General features: G+C 43.3%; 1 protein-coding gene across 2 annotated transcripts in view; it reads right to left on the bottom strand.

Annotated features, from left to right (window-relative positions):
* The window catches only part of LOC143286051 (uncharacterized), a 62942-nt gene that overhangs the window by 21851 nt on the left and 20264 nt on the right, over positions 1–20827 (bottom strand). For both annotated transcript variants that reach the window (XM_076593587.1, XM_076593588.1), the window contains exons 2-7: positions 14786–14899; positions 9741–9945; positions 8799–9152; positions 6017–6253; positions 2796–3023; positions 1241–1499 (exon numbers count right to left, since the gene is read on the bottom strand). In XM_076593587.1, the coding sequence (XP_076449702.1) occupies positions 1241–1499; positions 2796–3023; positions 6017–6253; positions 8799–9152; positions 9741–9945; positions 14786–14873 (1371 nt within the window). In that variant the 5' untranslated portion in view covers positions 14874–14899. The remainder of the gene's footprint in view (positions 1–1240; positions 1500–2795; positions 3024–6016; positions 6254–8798; positions 9153–9740; positions 9946–14785; positions 14900–20827) is intronic.

Raw genomic sequence — 20827 nt, 5'->3', positions numbered from 1 at the left:
ACAAATCTCAAAGCCTATGACATAGACATCGCTTCCTGGGAAACTGATGCTCCTGACCGCGCTTGCTGGAGGATGCTGTACTCTAGTGGCATAAAGATGTTTGAAACCAAAAGAACACTGGCCGTCAAGGAGAAGCATGAGCGAAGGAAGCAGTGCTCAATTTCTGAAGACGTTTTCCCTTGCAACACCTGTGGGAAGTGCTGTGCATCCAGAATCGGCCTCTTCTCCCATATGAGGACACACACTGACAGATAAGCCTGCCAACTCATCCATCGGTCCAACGGGTGACTCCATCATGAGAAAATACACACCGCTGCCCCTCTGCTTGCCTCATTCAGTAGCGCGGTCAGCTCTGTACACAGTGAAATCTGGTGGCTGAACGATGCTGTCAAATTGGGGGATTGCGAGAAATTGTGGGCTAACAACCCCTCTCCTCATCCCTTTCCAGCTATACATGCCGAGTGACAGTGCTTGTGCTGGCAAATGGTTCATGTTCACTGTCACTGTAATCCTGGCCTGCTACAGAAGACGACTAAGTCTCGAGCACAACATTTTTATCATTGTTACTTTTTACTCTGTGTGACTAAGTGGGTTGTGACTTATCATCATAACCCAAATCTGCACCTGAATCATCACTCTCATCACTGCCCTGGCTTTCTTCCCCAATTTTCGTATCTTTCAGTATTTTCTGAGCCACTTCTAAGGATGTAAACCTTTAAAAAAGGAGCTGAGAGTGGTCTTTGCAGGACAACACCATTTTGACCAACCATGTCTGCAAGTGACATCAGAATTTCCCAAACAGTACAGATCACAGAAGTCCAAGGGATGTCAACTATCTTAAAACATTCTAGAAGAAAGGGAGAAACAAAGTAGGTCATTTCCCTTTCACTATCAAACGTGAATTGCCTATGAAAATTGGACATTATAAATACGTCCTGTAGGCATATAACAGTACAACAAAAGAGACACATCACGTCGGAAGGCAGGCAACGGTTAAAACCTTTTACAAACATGGATAATTTTTTTTTTTTTAAACTTCTAAGAAATTGATAAAAAGAAGTGATCATACTGATGCAAAATACATATGCCAATGCTGTCTGAAATCATTTTGTTCATTTTAATTGTGCCACAGAGCAATTTTCAGCATTTGCGGATGTTTATCAATGAGATGTCCTTGACATTTACCTGGATATCCTTGATATTTACCAGGCATATTCAATGAAGAAGAGTAAACACTCACTTTAAAGAAGTTAGGGTCAATCACGCGCGGTGTGGCCTCCATCAGGGTTTGGGAACAATCGTTCCACACTTGGTTGACCGTCACTATGGCCTCCTCATAGAACGTGCCTGCCTCCCGTAGGATCTTCACCAGTTCTGATCGCAGGCGTGCATGTGTGGAGGTTGCCAGCAATCCCACTTTGACCTTGTTGGTCTCCTTACATGCCCCAAAAGCCGTGTATATTTTGTCGGCCAGCTTCAAGCCTGTAGTCTTCTCCATCCTGCAGATGACATAATTCAGATGTCTAGATGTGCTGATAAATCAAAACATGCTTTGATATTTGTTGTTGTTGTTGTTGTTAATTTCTTTCATGCATAAAACAAGAGATTATTTGTTTATAAGTTAACTCTCACTGTTTTTAACATAATAAAACACACCCTTTTGAAACTGACTGTATTCAACTATGAAGATGAGTGAACATTACCCTTGAAGAAATTTCAATCAATCATCAGTGGTTCAAATTTCAATCAGTCATCAGTGGTGCAAAATTTCAATCATCAGTGATTCAGGCTTCAGCCTTATTTCCTCACTATCTCACAACAGATGACAATCATAGAACAGTCAGAATCCAGTGTGCATCAAACATTTCTTATACCATCCACACATTCATCATAAATTGACATTTAACTTTTTTTGTGTGCACTTTTAAGGTATTTTTAACATTTTTTTTTCAACAATACTTGGGTAGTGCCCAAATTCCTGCCTCAATTGATTAGTTTCCAACCTTTCACTATTGAACTATTAGGGATTTTACCCCAACCGCGTATGTATAGTTTTCCGACCTTTTACTGATTAACTATTTGGAATTCGTACCTTGATTGCACATACAATTTTCCAAGCTTTAAGTCTAACTCACTGGAATAGATGATGTTCTTGCAGACTTCCATGTAACGTTTTCCAACACTGAACTTTGTTCTAGTTGTCCAGTCTTCCACACAGTTTCAGTGGCATTACCTTCACTGAGTCTCTGTTGTGATGGTCAATGCAGGTTATTCTGATTCAGCATACACAGGACATCACCTATTTTGCTCCCTACTGATAACAATAATCATTTTATTGCAGAGCAGACTGGCTGAATGCCTTCCCTGGAGTGAAGACTATCATCACTTACCTCTCACATCAATCCCCAACAATCTACCAACAACAAAGACTTTGGTGGAGGGGAACTTGTGACTCAAAACTGAACCACCTCCTAATACTCAACAGGGCATTAAAAGCTGCAGAGTATATGATATCTTTGTTTTCTATCTTATCTGATGGTGGATATGGATAAGGATGATGACAATGCTGCTAAGAGATCCAGTTTGGTCTGTGACAAGGCTGGACTTCCTTTCAAAATAAGTATGTCCACACATGGAATGAGTTTCCATATTCACATCTAATGATCCATGTTATGTTCTTGGATTCTCAATCAACTTCTTTTATTTCTCCAGTTTCTACCCTCTACAATGTGTGCTTCTCTATCCACAATCAAACAGAACACAGAGCTCAGACCCTTCCCCTCAGCGTGCCTCACCTGTCTGCCAGATGGGCCAGCCAATCAGCATACTTGGACTGCAGACACAGGATTGTGCCATGTAGATCTAACACCACCAGTTCCACATTCTCCACCTTCACCGCCTCGCCGCTCACCACCTCCTCTTCCTCCACTCTCCTCACCAGGATCCTCTCCTCTGTGCTGAAGGCATAGTGCTCCCGCCACTCCTTGAATGGCAGGATCAGAGGCAGGAGGTCGCTCACAGAACTGCCATGCACAGTGAAAGACACAGATGGGGTCACTGGTTTGCTGCTTCATCACTATACTACTGATATGTCACTAGCTAGCTGCTTCATCACTTTACTACTGACTGATAGGTCACTGGTTAGCTACAAAGTGCTTCATCCCTACACAACTACTGATAGGTCACTGATTAGCTGCTGTATCACTACACTACTGGCTGATACACTGGTTGGCTGCTAAGTGCTTCATCCCTACACTACTACTGATAGGTCACTGATTAGCTGCTTTATCACTACACTACTGACTGATAGGTCACTGGTATTATAGTGGTAAGCTGCTTCATCACTGTACTACTGACTGATGGGTCACTGGTAAGCTGCTTCATCACTGTACTACTGACTGATGGGTCACTGGTAAGCTGCTTCATCACTGTACTACTGACTGATGGGTCACTGGTAAGCTGCTTCATCACTGTACTACTGACTGATGGGTCACTGGTAAGCTGCTTCATCACTGTACTACTGACTGATAGGTCACTGGTAAGCTGCTTCATCACTGTACTACTGACTGATGGGTCACTGGTAAGCTGCTTCATCACTGTACTACTGACTGATAGGTCACTGGTAAGCTGCTTCATCACTGTACTACTGACTGATGGGTCACTGGTAAGCTGCTTCATCACTGCACTACTGACTGATGGGTCACTGTTTAGCTATTTTATCACTACACTACCGACTGATTGGGTCATGCCATGGTTAGCTGCCTCATCACTACACACACACATACACTGATCCATTCAATGACTATATGAGTTCTTAAAAATCAATGGAGTTCAGTTATTGAAGATCACATCAGTAATTAACTCACTGCCAAGAGTATTTCAGTTACTGATCTGAAATAGAGTAACTCTGAGACATTAACACCTCATCTACTGAATGGAACAATTATTGATCTTTAACAGTGATGCACTGGCTTGGTCAAAAATTAATTATCATCATAATCATTATCATTATGACCACGATCACAGTGTGGTTTTCATGCCAACAGATTGACAACAGACATGGCATTGTCCCTCCACCAGCTTCAGGAGAAATGCAGAGGATAGAACATGCCATTGTACATTGCCTTCATCGATCTCACCAAGGTATTCGATCCAGTAGGTGGAGAGGGCCTTTTCAAGATCATACCAAAGATCAGCTGTCCACTGAAACTTCAGAGCCCTATCGAATTCTTCCATGCCAACATGAAGGGGACAATGCTTTACGACTGCAGCATATCCAAGCCTTTTGACATACACAGTGGCATAAAACAAGGCTGTGTGCTGGCCCCTAAGCTGAATCAACAGCTGAGAGCTTAAAGCAATGGACTTTAATTTGAGGGTCCCCGGTTCTATCTTGGTAATGGCACCTGGTGGATAAAGGGTGAAAATTTTTCCGATCTCCCACATCAACATATGTGCAGACCTGCTAGTGTTTGAACCCCCTTCGTGTGTATACATATGCAGAAGATCAAATATGCATATTAAAGATCCTGTAATTCATTTCAGCTTTCGGTCGGTTATGGAAACAAGAACATTCCCAGCATACACCCCCCCGAAAATAGAGCATGGCTGCCTACATGGCTGGATAAATAAACAAAAACAGTCAAGCACGTAAAGTGTTACATGTTTGTATGGGAGTGTATGTGTTTATGACTGACCCTTATTGAATGACATAGGAAATGAATGATGAGCACCCAATCGCAGCTGTCAGTCGGCTCTACCCAGGTACGCAGCCTGTTGTGCAAATGACTCTGTATTTGTAGAGCACTTAGAGCTTGGTCTCTGATCAATTATAGGCCCTATTTAAGTATCCATACCATCATCATCATCATTCTTTGCTGTGGTCCTGAAGCATACTTTTGGCACTGCAACAGAGGGAATCTACCTTTGCACAAGATCAGATGGCAGGCAATTCAAATCTGCCCACCTCAAAGCCAAAACTAAAGTATGGGAGGCCCTGATCACGGACATGCCATTAGCAGAAGATGCCACAGTCACAACTTATACACAGCAGACCCTGATGACCACTTCTCCCATGCATGCAAAGACTTTTTGGACTGACTATCAGCCTAAAGAAGACAGAAGTTTTGGGTCAGGGTGTAGAAGCGCCACCAGTCATGAGCTGGATGCTGTGAACCAGTTCAATACCTCTGGTCCATCATTCGTTGCATCCTCTCCTTGGACAAAGAGATTGACAAGAGGTTTGGAAAGGCAGCAAATACACTTGTCTGCCTCACCACTTTTGTGTGGGAGAATTCGAAGCTCTGTCATGACCAAGATGTCAGTGTACAATGCCTGCATTGTCAGCACACTGCTCTATGCAAGTAAGACGTGGTCAACCTATGCCAACCAGGAGAAGAGACTGAATGGCTTCAAGGTGCCCAGTATCGTAGTGCTGTCTCATGCTGGCCTACCACCCATGTTCACTCTGCTCAGGCACTGCAGGCTTCACTGGCTGGGCCACGTCCATCATATGGAGGAGGGCTGAATCCCCAAAGACCTTCTCTACACAGAACTGATGTCAGGCAAGAGAAACACTGGTCCGCCAAAGCTGCACTTCAAAGACATCTGCAAGAGGAGTTTAAAGGATCTCAAAATTGACACAGAGCACTAGTAGGATGCAGACAACTGCTCCAGTTGGAGATACAAGCATCTGAAATCAAGAGAAGAAAGACTGGTGTGTGCAGCCGAAGAAAAGCGGACCTCAGAAGGAATGCCGTAGTTTAAACAGCACAGAGTCAATCCATCTGTGTGACCTGTGATAGTCATTTGCGCATCGACCTGTTCAACCACAGGCAGCACTGTACCAGGAGGGCAGACATGAACTGACTGATGATGATGATGAGGCCTATGATGATGATTATCTTTATATTTCATTTATCAAAATTCATATTCATATTACCACTAACTTTACTGCTACTTCTGAAATTTTATTTCCACAAACTATAAAAATAGCAAGCTGGCTGTTCACAGATACCTGATGATATGATCTGCCTCTGGCTTTAGTTCGTCGCTATCGCCCACCCCTGAGAGAACGCCCACGGTCCAGCCCAGTTTGGCAGCATGCCCCATGCCCACATCTGCTTTGGTGTCCCCCACCATCACCGTGTCAGCTGGGCTGACCCCGAGTTGTTCACAGATCATCAAGGCGTTGTGTGGGGAGGGTTTGGGCTCGGTGCCTGGGTCGTCCCCACACACCACCATGTCAACATACCTGCAGCAGTAATCATGTCACTGGGGTTTTTTTCTACAAAGACAGTTGCAGGTAGTGACTGGGTGAGGGAAAGGGTGAAGGGGAGCTGGGAAATAATGAATAGTCTGTGGAACTTTAAGTGACTTAGAGGTAGACACTGTTCAATCAATTTCGCCAAGAAAATCACATTCAGAGTTCATTTATTGAATCTGCCATACTGTATTCCATTATCAGTCCTGAAAACAGAAACTTGCTATATAATCTATCTTGTTCAACATTATTTCTTTTTCACAACATATTTTTTCATTTGAATAAAAAGTTGTACAATGAAAACAATTCTTCCTCCCACATCATATCAAATGACAACTCCCATTATCTTCTACAAATCCATACACCTGCAGTCTTGTTGTCAATTAGTTTGAAGTAGGTAGATTTTAATCAGCGTGATGTGAAATAGTCTGAAATATGTATTTTAGTAAATATGAGTAAGACTATATTTATTTATTTCATTCTATTTCATTTCATTTTTATTCTATTTTATTTTTTATACATAATTATGTCACTTAGTCTTAAATTTGTGTATCTTATTGTAAAGCACGGTAAGCCCCATTTGAGATTGGGGGTACTGCACTACATACGCCTGTATATTATCATTATTATTATTATTATTATTATTATACCCCTTCTACTTCTAGCCTCTGTTTCACACGCCAGTACCGATGCGTCTGGCTGCTAACATTTTCCTGGTGCATTTCATCTCAAATGTCTAGGGAATTTTGGCAGCATTATAACTGTTATTGACCTGCAATATCTAGTGTTAAATCTAGGCAAATAATAAACTGTTCATGTCATCTCAATGTAATTGTATGTAAATACTGACCTGCTAGTGTTAAACGAAAGCAAATACCGACCTGCTGATGTTAACACAAATATTCTCCATCTCCTGTCAGTTTCTCAGTTTCCCCAACACAAGAGCCAGTTGTCTGACTACTGGTCATTCAATACCTTCATCATTGTCACAACAATGATGCAAATCAGTCAATTACGTTTCCAGGCTATCTCACTTCTAACAGTTATTGATTAATTCACACTTGAAAGGGATTCAGTTCACTCTGTTCTGGACAATACAGTAACAACAGTAGATGTCTTTGATCAAAACAGTTTCAGTGTGATGCTGACACAACCAATGTTACACTAGCCAATGATTCATTGGAGTAACTGTCAACCTGCCACTGGTATATCACTCAACAGTGTAAGCTTCATACAGATACATATTATATGGTACAGGTAAGCAAAGCGAACATTTTGATGTGTCAGGACCAAGGACTAACTCATGGATTCAGGATGGAATTTTTCTTCTTATTAAAATGAGAAATAATGTTCCCTGCACTGCAACATTAGCAGCATTTATCATATATTCAGTTATTTTTGTAATATGTTCACATCAAGTGACAATAAATCATACTTTATGTGTGTTCTGCAATAATGACAAATTTCTTTTTCATTTTTTTTTTGGTCCTGAGTACTTGTTGACATCAGCTAAAATGACACATTATGATAACCCACTTTTACTATACAAAGTATGCTGCATTAACTCACTCCGAACGAATAGTTCTCTCCCTTGCTTTTTCCCTACAGATGACCCATTTGTTAGGGTTAGGGAAAAAATCACAAAAAATACAAAACAAAGTAACTGAATGAAACTCACTGTACTTGACCCACTGACCCCTCTCCTCATGTTGTGTGAACTCCCACCTCCCTCCCTCTTCACTGCTCTCAGAAGCTGAGTCACTATTGGCAACTTCTTGCTGGTAGCTTTCTTCACTGCAGATACTTCATTCAACATCTTCATCATCCTCGTCGATGTCGAAACCTTCAGTTTGAAGCATTTCAATCACTTCAGCAGCAGTAAAAGCTGCTGTCGTGATCTAGTTAGCTCCAAAAATTTCCACTTGTATAGCCTGCGATGCCATTTTCGATACGTATGCAGATTAGCTTGTCATGTGGGGTCCTGAACTCGCTGGCGTGCTGTGGAGAGTGTCGTTACAAAATCTCATAAAGAAACTTTGAAACTTTCCATTCGACCCTTGACACGTTCGCAATGCCCGGTGTAGCTACAAATGTTATGCTACCCCATGAGAAAAACGTGGAAAAAATTTTAATTGTCGAAACCACTATAGCGTTCCGTCGTCTGGAACACTACCTTACGTCAGGAACACTATAGCATTCCATCGTCCAAAGTGAGTTAATCCACAAATCGACATTAGCACATCTACAACAAACTACAACTCAAATTTGACATCAACTTATATGCACATAAACTAAATAACATATAAAGTACTAAAGAGAAAATGCTTCCCATGTGTGGCCTCCTGGCAAAACATAAATAGTTCCCTGTGGACTGCGAATACTGTGACAGATGAACCGGGTGTGGCTGTATGTGGGGGTGGAGGTGTGTGAGGAGGGGTGGGGGTGGGGTCTCAAAATGAGCAGCGTATCTAAAACCATTAAAAATAACCCCTCCCCCCCCCCCCCCAAAAAAAAAAAAAAATCATCACATACTTACTTAAAAAGATTCAAATTGCGCAATGTGTTTAGAGTCCCACGGCGGTTATCTGCTGTGCATATAGCCACTTTCACACCATTGTCCTTCAGGATGTGAAACAACGTCTGAAGGTTGGCAACTGACTTGATGGAATCTGGGTTGCCAGTATCTCCTTCAAACCAGCTCTGACGAATGATCTCAGATGCTTCCTCCTCTTTGATGCCTTCTGCCACCAGGAGCTTGACCAGCTGTTCCTGGATGATGGGGGTAGTGGACTCCGCGAGCAGCCCCGGATAGATGCGTTTTGACTTGGCACAGTAACCCAGGGTGTGCGACAGTTTGTCACTAATGTTCAGACCTGTCGCTGTCGTAATGCTGCAGAGGATAATGGATGAAACAAAAACAAGACTTTGACCAGTGATAAACACAAAAAGGTATTGAGATGTGTCTGAGAATACTGGTACATGTGTGTGTATATGTACCATGTGGGCATCATTCTGAATATTCCATCCTAGGCAACTTTCTGCTGTCAGTGACAGAGTGTCACAGTTTACGCACATATGATACCAATGATATTATATTTTCAGATCAAGAAACAAACTGTTTGAGGAGATCAATGCTGGCTGTGTTGTCTAAAGAACAGTTATGTATGTGTATGCTTCTGTGCTCCCTTTGGCAAGTTGGGTCATCTGCTACAAACTATGATGAAAGTTGATAAGTTAAATCAAAATTTAACAGATTAACATCAAATCAAGCTTTTCTATTTTAGGCAAATTTCAATTTTTCAAATACAGCTGCAAAAACATCATCACTTGAAAATTGACTTAAAAAAAAGAAAAGAAAAAAGAAAAGTAAAAATGATATCAACTGCTGGGGTCTAAATCAGAGAAAACAGCAATGGCCTATTTCCAAACTGAAAAGCACTCAACATATACCAACTAATCAGAATGGAGTCTCTCTCACTTTGAAATCAGCTTCTGTGCCCAGGGTGACCACATGGTGTGGAAGCAGATGAGTGTGCCATCCTTGTCAAATATGACCAGGGAAGCTTTCTTATGGTCCTGCTTGAGCCCTGTGCTGCGCAGTGTTTCAAAGTTGCGCGAGGCGGCATTGCTGGATGGGATGGTGCTGTGGGCCACCACCGACACCCTCTGATACTCTGTCCAACCTGAACAACACAACACCCTCAGTCCCAGAGAATAAAACAGGGAAATGGATACTGAGTGCACTGATCAACACACCAGCCTCTCTCTATGTCTGGTCAACAGCAGTCCATCCTCACACCTTGTTTCACTCATCTCGCATTCCTTAAATGAAGTGCACACAAAAAGGGTCTGAGTATGAATGAATGAATGAAGCTAACAACAGACTGAATGAAAGTGCAACTTATATCATTCAACATAATACTACCCAAAACAATTTGGTTGATGGATAGAACAGAGACTGAACATAACATTTAAATAAAGTAGTCTGAATAACACTCCTTCTTATATCACAGACTGACATAAGTTTACAGTTTACATTTGGGCCAACAGCAAAGTGAGAGCTGTATTATCAATGGTTTCTCCAGTCAATGGGAAACCATTTACAGCTTAGTCTTTTGTGAAGGACTATAACTCTCAAACTAGAAGGCAAAATTGCACTGACTCTGAGTGTTGCAGCCTTGTGGGCTAGTTGGCCTTTGGGAACCATCCTAACACTGACTGTCCTAAAACCCTCTTGGCCGAGAGAGTGGGGATGTACTTGGGCAAGACACTCTCCACTATAATCAAATTCTAGCCCAAATAGTCAGAACAGCAGTTGCCTCCTCTGCTGTTCTGATGGTCATAGTCGGACACGACTGACAATCATATATATCGAGTCAAACTGTCGCAAACTACAGCTAGTTCCAATGCCAGTTGCTTTGCAATTTCTGACTCACTTTTTTTTTTCCAATACACACTGATACAGCTAAGAACAGCAGAAAACATGGATTTGATTATAATACTGTGTGAGAGAGAGAGAAAGGGAGAAAGTGCATGTGTGAATATGAATAATAATCACAATAACAATAATACTGATAATAAATTTTAAAATATTTTAAATAATTTTTTTTTTTTTTTTTTAAGAAAAAAAAAATGTGTGTTTGTGACTAATATTGTGGAGAATGGATATTGATATATGAGTGCATGTTACGTACACATGCTAAGTGTGAATGAGGAGCTGGGCGGGGCAAAATGGGTAAAGAGGGGCTGTGAGTGCCTTTGCCATGTTGTCAACTGAAATGTCATGTGCCTATCAAGATTAAGGTTGGCAGTGCCTCATTAGCTCCCCAATTAGACACCAGACTTCTGTTTCCAGCTGTTGTTTATTTGTATTTCTCTCTCTCTCTCTCCTTTTATTTATTTTTATTAAAAAAAAAATCTTACTTTTGCTGTTGAAGATCCTGGCACACCTAATGTAATTTAAGTTCAAGCACACACATGTACACTTACTCAGACAGGCAATCAGACTGGCAAAAGGCAGAAAAGACACTGAAATCAAACAAACCTACTCTGTCACAAGGACTGCAGGCCAAACATTACCAAGAGAAACTTGTACGAGCCCTGATGGAAGTATTGTGGCCCTTTACACCGAGTCCTAACTTCACATCTGGCTCCATTACTTCATAATACATTTCAAAATCAGCCTGTGGAATCAGCTGCAATAAACCCTTTCAGGTTGGCCTAACCTTCCCTGAACTTTAAATCCAATCCAAAGGGGCATCTTCTTCTTCCTTTCTGAAGTTGTGACTCTCACAATCACTCAAGTTTCAAGTTTTAATTATCCTTTCACTCCTACAGGAGTATGGAGGATTACTGCAAAATAATATTTTCGTGCCTTGAACAAACATTTCCAAATACACAACAATGTCACATAAAAGTTGAGAAATCACAAATGTCTTTTAACTCCAAAAGTGTAGCTAGGCAACATTTGCAAATCTAATCATCTTATTTACAGCGAGAATGACTTTTTTGCCTCCTTTAAGCATTATTACAAACATTTAAAACTGATTTTGGAGACAAATATACATGTGGGGTTTAAGTGTATGACTGTTTTAACCCCGCCATGTATGCAATCATATTCTGTTATCGAGGGAGAAGTAGTGCATGCTGGATACGTTCTTGTTTCCATTAGTCCACATTGCGGGATCTTTAGTGTGCATATTCGATCTTCTGCGCATGTATACATACAAAGGGAGTTCAGGCATTTCAAGTTTTCCTACTCTTGGCCATTGGGACACAACTCAAAAATAGAGTTTAACTATGAAAAATTGTGAAATGATGCTAAGTATATGTACATCTGAGGCAAATAGCAAGCATTCATTTTTTGTGGACACACACACATATTACACACACACACACACACACACATATATATATATATATGTGTGTGTGTGTGTGTGTGTGTGTGTGTGTGTGTGTGTAGCAAAGCGCTCAGCTGGCTACAATAACCGTTGTTCAACTCACAGCACATGCCATCAAGCGGATGACAGTTTTACTACAGTAACCATGTTCAACCACTGACCCGTTGAGTTAACTCATGTGGTGTAACACTATTCAAATTTGAATCTGAAATAAAAGCTGTTAGGCATCTGGCCAGTCAGTCTTAGACTGTGTTGCTTTCGACCACACGCTAAGTGTCGCACACAGTCAGCTGCTCAACATTCTGCTGTAAGTACTCTGTATTAGATGTGTTGGTCATTTGTGAATTGTAAGTTTCGACAGTTTGTGTGCTTATTTATTTATTATAAGCATGTTGATAGTATCATAGGTCGGTAAACTTTGTCTGAAGAATTGTGGTCGTTCATTCACAGGTCTTATTCTGTTTGATGTAAGTAATCATCATGTCGTCATGATATCCTTGTAAGTAGTATTCCATTTTATTCTTTCGAACATCAGTCAGTGATGTCTCTGCCTACTGATTGTTTATTCGACTGTTCTAGAACATTCTAGGAATGACAGATTATTTCTTCATTTACTCACACTGATGAAGGTTTGGCTTTACTTATCCTGTGTTAAGAGATGGAAATTCAAATGCTGAAGTCACTTAATGGTCAAACCATGATAGTTCTTCCAATCAATGTATTAAGCACTGACTTACTTATTTAGTCTCAATTTGCCAGTATTTAATATCAAAGCCTCTTATTCTATTTCTATCATCTTGTTTATCATCCATGTATTATTTCACATGCTGATATCAGTTGTACTGCTACAGTGTGTTACACTGACTCTCTGTACTACCAATCACATAGTGGAGTGATGGCCTAGAGTAGGTAACGCATCTGCTTAGGAAGTGAGAGAATCTGAGCGTGCTCAGCTGCCGATATTTTCTCCCCCTCCATTAGACCTTGAGTGGTGGTCTGGACGCTAGTCATTCGGATGAGACGATAAACTGAGGTACCGTGTGCAGCATGCACTTAGCGCATGTAAAAGACCCCATGGCAACAAAAGGGTTGTCCTGGCGAAATTCTGTAGAAAAATCCAATTCAATAGGAAAAACAAATAAAACTGCACGCATGAAAAAATATTAAAAAAATGGGTGGCGCTGTAGTGCAGCGACGCGCTCTCCCTGGGGAGAACAGCTTGAATTTCACACAGAGAAATCTGTTGTGATAAAAAGAAATACAAAATACAAAAAATACAAAATACAAAAAATACAAAATAGTGAGTGTGCTTAGTCTTCTATGATGTGTGTGTTGTATTCTATTATGATGATTATAAGATAGTGTTGAATTATTATCAGTTATTAGTTAAAATAGTGTTGAATTAATATCAGTTATTAGTTAAAACCATCTGATATGTAATTTAGCTATCATGCTCCCTCCCATATCATGTATATGGCTTACTCCAGTATAGTGCTACATGATAACTGATTCATCTGAGTCACAATGACACAGGATGAGCTTTACTTAAATCTGTACTGTCAGTGTACTTTCACTAAATCAGCTTAGCGTTAACCACTGTATCTAAATTGTTTAAATGTCTTACACATGTCATTTGTTGTCAGTGTATGGTCTTTACACACATGTGTTATGTTGTTGCTTATCCCAAACTGAGTGTCAGTCTTTCCATGTACTTGCTATCCACTTATACTGATATGCTGTGCTTATGACATTTTTTTTTGTGTGTGTGTCTTTTACAGGCACTGTCTTCTTCTCTTCTTCTTTTCTTAGAATATTGTAAAATAAAACAATAGAAAACCCTTTGTGACTGGCCTCTATATGTTCCTGGCCAATGGATGAGAGCTTTCTATCCTTTCACTCTTTTTATCCTAATTCAGTACTTAATTCCTTTGTAATCTTTTATATAATCTGTGTGTGTGTGTGTGTGTGTGTGTGTGTGTGTGTGTGTGTGTGTGTCCCTGGGCAATGAAGAGTGTAAACTTAAAGGGAAAAGGAAACAGATAACTGACAATTATTTGTTCATCTTTACACAGATTGGCATGGTTTTAGGATTTTTCTCCCTTGTATTAATGTCAGTGCTCTCCACACAGTACAATATGCACGGTCTGAAATGTTTCATTTTCTAAATCTGTTAACATAAGGATATAGACAGATACTTAATTAAATTGCCACAAAGTGTGTCTAGTGAATCCCAAGCAAGAAGGCTGGAATCTGTGGGGAAGGGACAGTATTTTGTGTGCTGGTCAATGGTCCTTGCATTAATCATAATCTGCTGCATGAATAATGAGCAGCTATAATTTCAGTCAGAAAGATTGTGACTTTACTTTGAGGTGAAACATATTACTCATTTACTGGTTGTGTTTTGACCAAAACCGTGTGCTTTTGTTTGTTTTGTTTTCCTTTAAAGAGAGCGAAATTACACTCAATGTACTCTCTTATAAAGCTGCTTGACAATTTAAGTTCAAATTACTGAACCATCCGTTACATTACACTGTCACTTCACATATCTAATCTGAGGACCATGTACTCTCCTGGACCACACACACACACACACACACACACACACACACCAATAATCACTTACCACAGGCCACTCTGGATCTGACCAGAGAAAGGGGCCGATGCCGAAAGGCAGCAGCGGCTGCCCGCAAAACTGCGGTCAGAGAACGCATGGTCTTCAAAGCACCTATCTGAAATGCTGTGGATAAAGACAGATGTTCACTATTAGCATTTTGCCATCAATACTGTTGCGATGTCAACCTTACTATAACAAAAATAATTAAAAAAAAAAAAAAGTGAATGACATCAAGGAACAGCTTTTAACCAGTTGAGTCATCAGCTGATGTCCTGCAAAAAGTGTTGCCGTAGTGCCTATAAGACGTCCACTGACGTCCTGCACATATTTCGATTTTTCCATCATCAGAGTTTGGTTGAATAAACATAAACAGACTCTGAATGGTTAGTTTAATGTGTCTGGATTATAAACATTCTAAGTGAGCATTCATCTTGTGGAACCTCTTTTTTCTCAATGATGGAGTCTCCCGTCGGTCTGACGGATGAGTAGGCAGGCAGGCTTATCTGTCGGTGTGTGTCCATATATGGGAGAAGAGGATGTGCAGCACTTCCCACAGGTGTTGCAAGGTAAAACGTCTCCAGAAATTGAGCACTGCTTCCTTCGCTCATGCTTCTCCTTGACGGCCAGTGTTCTCTTGGTTTCAAACGTCTTTATGCTACTAGAGTACAGCATCCTCCAGCAAGCGCGGTCAGGGGCATCAGTTTCCCAGGAAGCGATGTCTATGTCACAGGCTTGCAGGGTCTTCCAAGTTCACAGTGGCCTTCCTTCAGCTGGCCATACAAAATCATCTTCGGGATCCTGCTGTCTGTCATGTGGACAACGTGTCCTGTCCAGCATTAGTAGGCATTTGATGCTGGGCATGCCGCTCCTCTCTAGGACTTGGAGGTTGGAGACCCTGTCTTGCCACTTTATGCCAAGGATCTTTCATAGGTATCTCTGGTGAAACTGCTCAAGTTGCTGGATGTGACGGCGATATGTCGTCCGTGTTTCACAGCAGTACAACAAGGTGGTCAGCACAACAGCTCTGTAGGTTTTGATTTTGGTGCTGAGCCTGATGCCTTTGTTGTTCCACAGCCTGTTGTTGAGTCTGCCAAAGGCGGAGCTGGCTTTGGCGATGCGCAGCGTCACTTCTGCATCAAGGGCTCCGTTGCTGCATAGGGTCTTGCTGAGACTGATGGTGAGTCCAAAGCGCCTGCAGGAGGTTGAGAACCTGTCCATAATGAACTGCATGTCCTCATGGGCGTGTGCAGCAAGCACGCAGTCATCAGCGAAGAGGAACTCTCTCAACTGTGCCTCAAACACCCTGGACCTAGCATGGAGTCGCCGCAAGTTGAAAAGTTTGCCATCTGTGTGAAACTGAATGTAGATGCCCCTGTCACAGTCTTGGAAGGCGTCAATCAGCATGGCAGAGAAGAGAATGGAGAACAGTGTGGGTGCCAGGACGCAGCCCTGCTTCACTCCATTTACCACAGGGAACGGATCCGACATGTCAGTATTTTCCTGTACTCTCGCCTGCATGCCATCGTGGAATGACACAATCAGCTGGATTAGGTTCTCTGGGCAGCTGAACTTTAGGAGGATCTTCCACAGACCACGGCGGTTCACCGTGTCGAAGGCCTTAGTCAGGTCTACAAAGACCATGTGGAGCTCCTCGTTCTGCTCACGGCACTTCTCTTGCATCTGGCGTACGGCAAACACCATGTCACATGTTCCCCTGCCTGAACGGAAACCGCACTGTGCTTCAGGGATGACTGTGTTGGAGACATGGTCAACCAGTCTGTTCAGTATGATGCGGGCAAACATCTTGCCAGCGATGCAGAGGACAGAGATTCCACGGTGGTTACCGCAGGATGTTTTGTCTCCCTTCTGTTTGTAAATGTGGACAATTGAAGCATCCTTGAAATCCTGGGGGGCCTCCCCTCTCTCCCAGATAGACTGGAACAGGGCGGTCAGCTTGTCTGTCAGCACCTCGCCTCCATACTTGTAGATGTCAGTCTGGATTCCATCCGCTCCTGGTGCTTTTCCTGACTTTGTCAGTTCAGGACCTTCTGGGTCTTGGTGGGAGGGCTGCAATTACCTCGTCAAGATACGGACGAGTCCCTGTTGAGGAGGGTGTTGAAGTGCTCTGCCCAGCGGGCAAGGATGTCTTTCTTGTTTGTCAGGAAGGTGGTCTGGTCCAAGGCTCGGACAGGGGTTGATCCTGTGACTCTTGACCCATACACAGCTCGGAGACCATCATGGAAGGTCTTCATGTCGTGAGCATCAGCAGCAGACTGAAGCTCTTCGGACTTTCTCTCCCACCAGGTGTTCGTCATCTCACGCAGCCTCTTCTGTACGAGTTGCTTGGTTTGCAAGAACTGGTTCTCCTTCCTCTGGCAGTCTTTATTGGAAATGTGATCCTGATGCTGAATATGCAGTGTGTTCAGAAGCTTGGAGATTCCAGAGTTGTTCTCGTCAAACCAGTCTTTGTGGCTCCTCTGTACAAAGCCGAGTGTGTAAGCTGCTGTTGTGTACACAGCATCTTTAAACGTGCTCCATATCTCTTCTACATCAGTCGATGTTGTTCTTTCTCAATGATTTGCTAACTGGACCACATGGAGTTGCCTCACAAGCCAAAAATGCATTGGGCATTTCGTCAAGTGAAGACAGTGGTCCCAATAGGAGGAGTTTGTATTATACTCCATGTTTGGTGATACATATACTTACCATGTCAAACTGATGCAAACTAGGCCTGTAGGTTTGCTCTGCTTGGCCAAATTTTGCGTGGCTAACAGTGAAAAGACGAGCCGTCTTGCCCAGTCCACTATTAGCCAATCAAACGCCTCTAAAAGCTATAAGCGCTGAATCTTTCTGTGGCCATCGAAGAAAATGCCCCATGAGAACCACGGCGGAGGCGTGGGGACGGACGGGCGGGCATTCGAGTTTGACATGGTAAGTATATGTATCACCAAACATGGAGTATAATACAAACTCCTCTTTTTGGTGTCATATACTGTACCATGTCAAACTGATGCAGAATTTAAAGCAAATGGAGAAGGGCAACGCCTACTGGTTCATATGGGGAGCCCTTGTCACAGAGACGGCAGTGTTAGCCGGGAACAAAGGAAATCCCCTTGGAACCGTCAGCCCTGGTCATACGGAAATCCCTGAGGTAGAAGTTGATGAAGGGATTCTCAGACCGCCAGAAGGATGCCTCCAAGACATGCTGCAGTGGCACTGAGTGCTGGAAAGCAGCCGAAGTAGCTATGGCCCACACTTCGTGTGCTCTGGGATTAAGACAGCTGATATCCCTGTGTGCATGAGAGTAGGCTCTACAAATGACTTGGGAAACCCAGCAGGAAATGGTGCCTGTAGCAATGTCTTTCCTGTAATTCTCATTGAGGGAGATCAGAAGACACCTCTGAGAAGAATGCCTGTGGCGAGACATATCCCAATAGTATTTGAGACACCGAACAGGGCAGAGATGCCTATCCTCATCATCTTGGGCAAGAATATCAGACACAGGTCTGACCCTCAGAGAGGGGGAAGAGACCTCGGGGTCTTGGTTCTTAGCTAGAAACTCTGGAAGGAAACGAAGAGTGATGGAACCATCTCTGTGGAAGGCCAGATCTTGTGGCATTCCACTAAGACCATGAATCTCGCTTCTACGACGGCCTGTGGCCAGCAACAGAAGGAAAGTGGTCTTGAGGGTGAGAAAGTCGAAAGGAATAGTCCCCAATGGCTCGAAGGGCTGTTTTTGAATGAAATCCAGCACCAGGAACAAGTCCCAGAGGGGCACTCTTCTGGGGTTTCTAGCTTCCTTCAGAGAGGCGCCCCTAGCCACCTCTCTGAGCAGGAAATCCGCTTCAAAAGCGGGACCACCTAGCTGTTTGATTGTGGTACAGATGGCAGACCTGTACCCTCGCACAGAACTAGCAGACAGGTTGAGAACCAAGGAGCAGTGAGCCAGAAAGTTGGCCAGCTGCATGCTCGTAGGGTTAGTAGGGGGAATGTCCTGAGCTGTACACCACCGCAACCATTTCCTCCTTGCTTTGGTGACTATGGAGAGGAGGTCAGAGGAGGCACCCCCCTGGGTCAGCGCAGCCGACACAGAGACCGACCGAGGGGTCGAAGACTTCAATGGTGATGCTGACAGTTCCGACCGCACAGTAGCCATGCGTGCAGGTGGAGCAGTTGAGGATTGGAATGAGAAATGCCCAAACGAGGCTGCCTCAGCATGAGATTTGGTTTCGAGTTCCTGGGGTGGAACATGTGTCAGGGACTGAAGGTCCGGAAACCAGGGCTGGGATGGCCATTTCGGCGCAATGAGGATCAGCTGTGGGTGTTCCAATCTGGCTTTCCGTATCACCTTGGACAGAATTGGAAAGGGAGGAAATGCGAAGGCAATCAGACTGCTCCAGTCTAGAGAGAGAGCATCCACAGAAATGAAATGAAATGAAATGAAATTATGGTGCTTAGAGCCTCGCCGACCACTAAGGCCATCTCAAGGCTATCGCCGCGTCAATTACTACTACAAGGCTAAAAAAAACAACCAATTAAAACGAGTCACCACTTCAAACTTTCCACTCCAAAGTTAAAAAAAAAACAACTTCCATAGTTTAAAACCTTCAAATCTGGTTAAAAAGGTTCACTTCTTTTAAGAAGTCCATCAGCGCCCACGGAGGGACATCACGAAACAAAGTCTTCAAAGAAACCGCCGTGTAATGTCTGCGTCTAATGTCATGCAGATCCCAACAGTCAAGGAGCACGTGTTTCACGGTGAGAGGCTCATCACAGGGAACGCATCGAGGGGCCTCCTCCCCCTTCAACAAGTAAGAATGAGTAAAAAAAAGTCTGCACAGCACAGATTCCTCCTTTCTGTTCTTCACCCCCTAAGGGAGGGTCTCTTTTAGGTCCGGACGGATCTGGAAGAGCTTGTTGTCCGTCTGGGTGTTCCACTTCTCTTGCCAAAGATCCTTAACGTAAGTATTGACCTTCCGCTTCATGTCTGTATAGGGTACCAAGGATCTGGACAATTCTTTCTTTACAGCGTTCCTGGCCAGCAGGTCCGCCCTTTCGTTACCACGAATGCCAACATGTCCGGGAACCCAGGCCAACACAACCTCGTATCCTTTCTTTGTTGCGAGAGTAAAAGTTTCATAAAATTCCAGCAGTTTGGGATGAGTGATATTCCTGCAGGCGATCGCCTCCAGGGCTGACAAGGAGTCGGAAAAGATCATGAATCTCTTCTGTTTGGAAGAGAGAACCATTTTTAACCCCAGGACCAGTGCGGTCAGTTCCGCGGTGAATACCGAGCTGTCAGACAGGATGTGTTCCGTTGAGGGCCGGTCAGGAAAGGCGGGACAGAACGCAGATGCGGCGACTCCGTCCTCTGACTTGGAACCGTCAGTGAAGATGCCTTGAAAAGTGGGGAATTTGTGGCACAGTTCCGAAAAGTAGGTTCTGTAGGCCAGAGAACTGGTGGTGTCCTTACGGTACGAGGCCAGATCGAATCGGACCTCAGGTGTTGTAAAGGTCCACGGGGGGCTGTCAGGGAACTTAGAGAAATCTGAGATGCCACCGACATCCAGATCGGCATTTTCCAAGTGCGGCTGAATGCGGAGTCCGAGAGGAGGTATGCAGTTTGGGTTGTCTGTAAATTTCTTATCGAAAGGGTTGTTGAATACAGCGTCGTAAGCAGGGTTTGTAGGTTCCAAAAACAATTTCAAATAATAGTTCAGGGTCAGCTTCAGTCTGCGGTTGGAAAGAGGCGGTTCCCCCGCCTCTGCGTACAGGCTGTGCACAGGGGTGGTGCGGAAAGCACCTAAGCTGAGACGGAGCCCTTGGTGGTGTACAGGGTCCAACAGTTTCAGGTAGGACGGTCTGGCCGAGCCGTATACAACACTTCCATAATCCAGTTTGGACCGGACCAGGGCTCTGTAGAGGTGCAAGAGAGTCCTCTTATCAGCACCCCAGTTCGTGTGTGCCACAACTCGGATGATGTTCAGGGCTTTTAGGCAAGATATTTTCAGCTGTTTAATGTGGCTGAGAAAATTCAGCTTCTGATCGAAG

Source organism: Babylonia areolata, chromosome 9, assembly GCF_041734735.1.
Source record: "Babylonia areolata isolate BAREFJ2019XMU chromosome 9, ASM4173473v1, whole genome shotgun sequence".
Taxonomy (NCBI): Eukaryota; Metazoa; Mollusca; class Gastropoda; order Neogastropoda; family Buccinidae; genus Babylonia; species Babylonia areolata.
The sequence above is the reverse complement of the archived record's forward strand: the minus strand, read 5'-3'. Positions and strand labels throughout refer to the sequence as shown.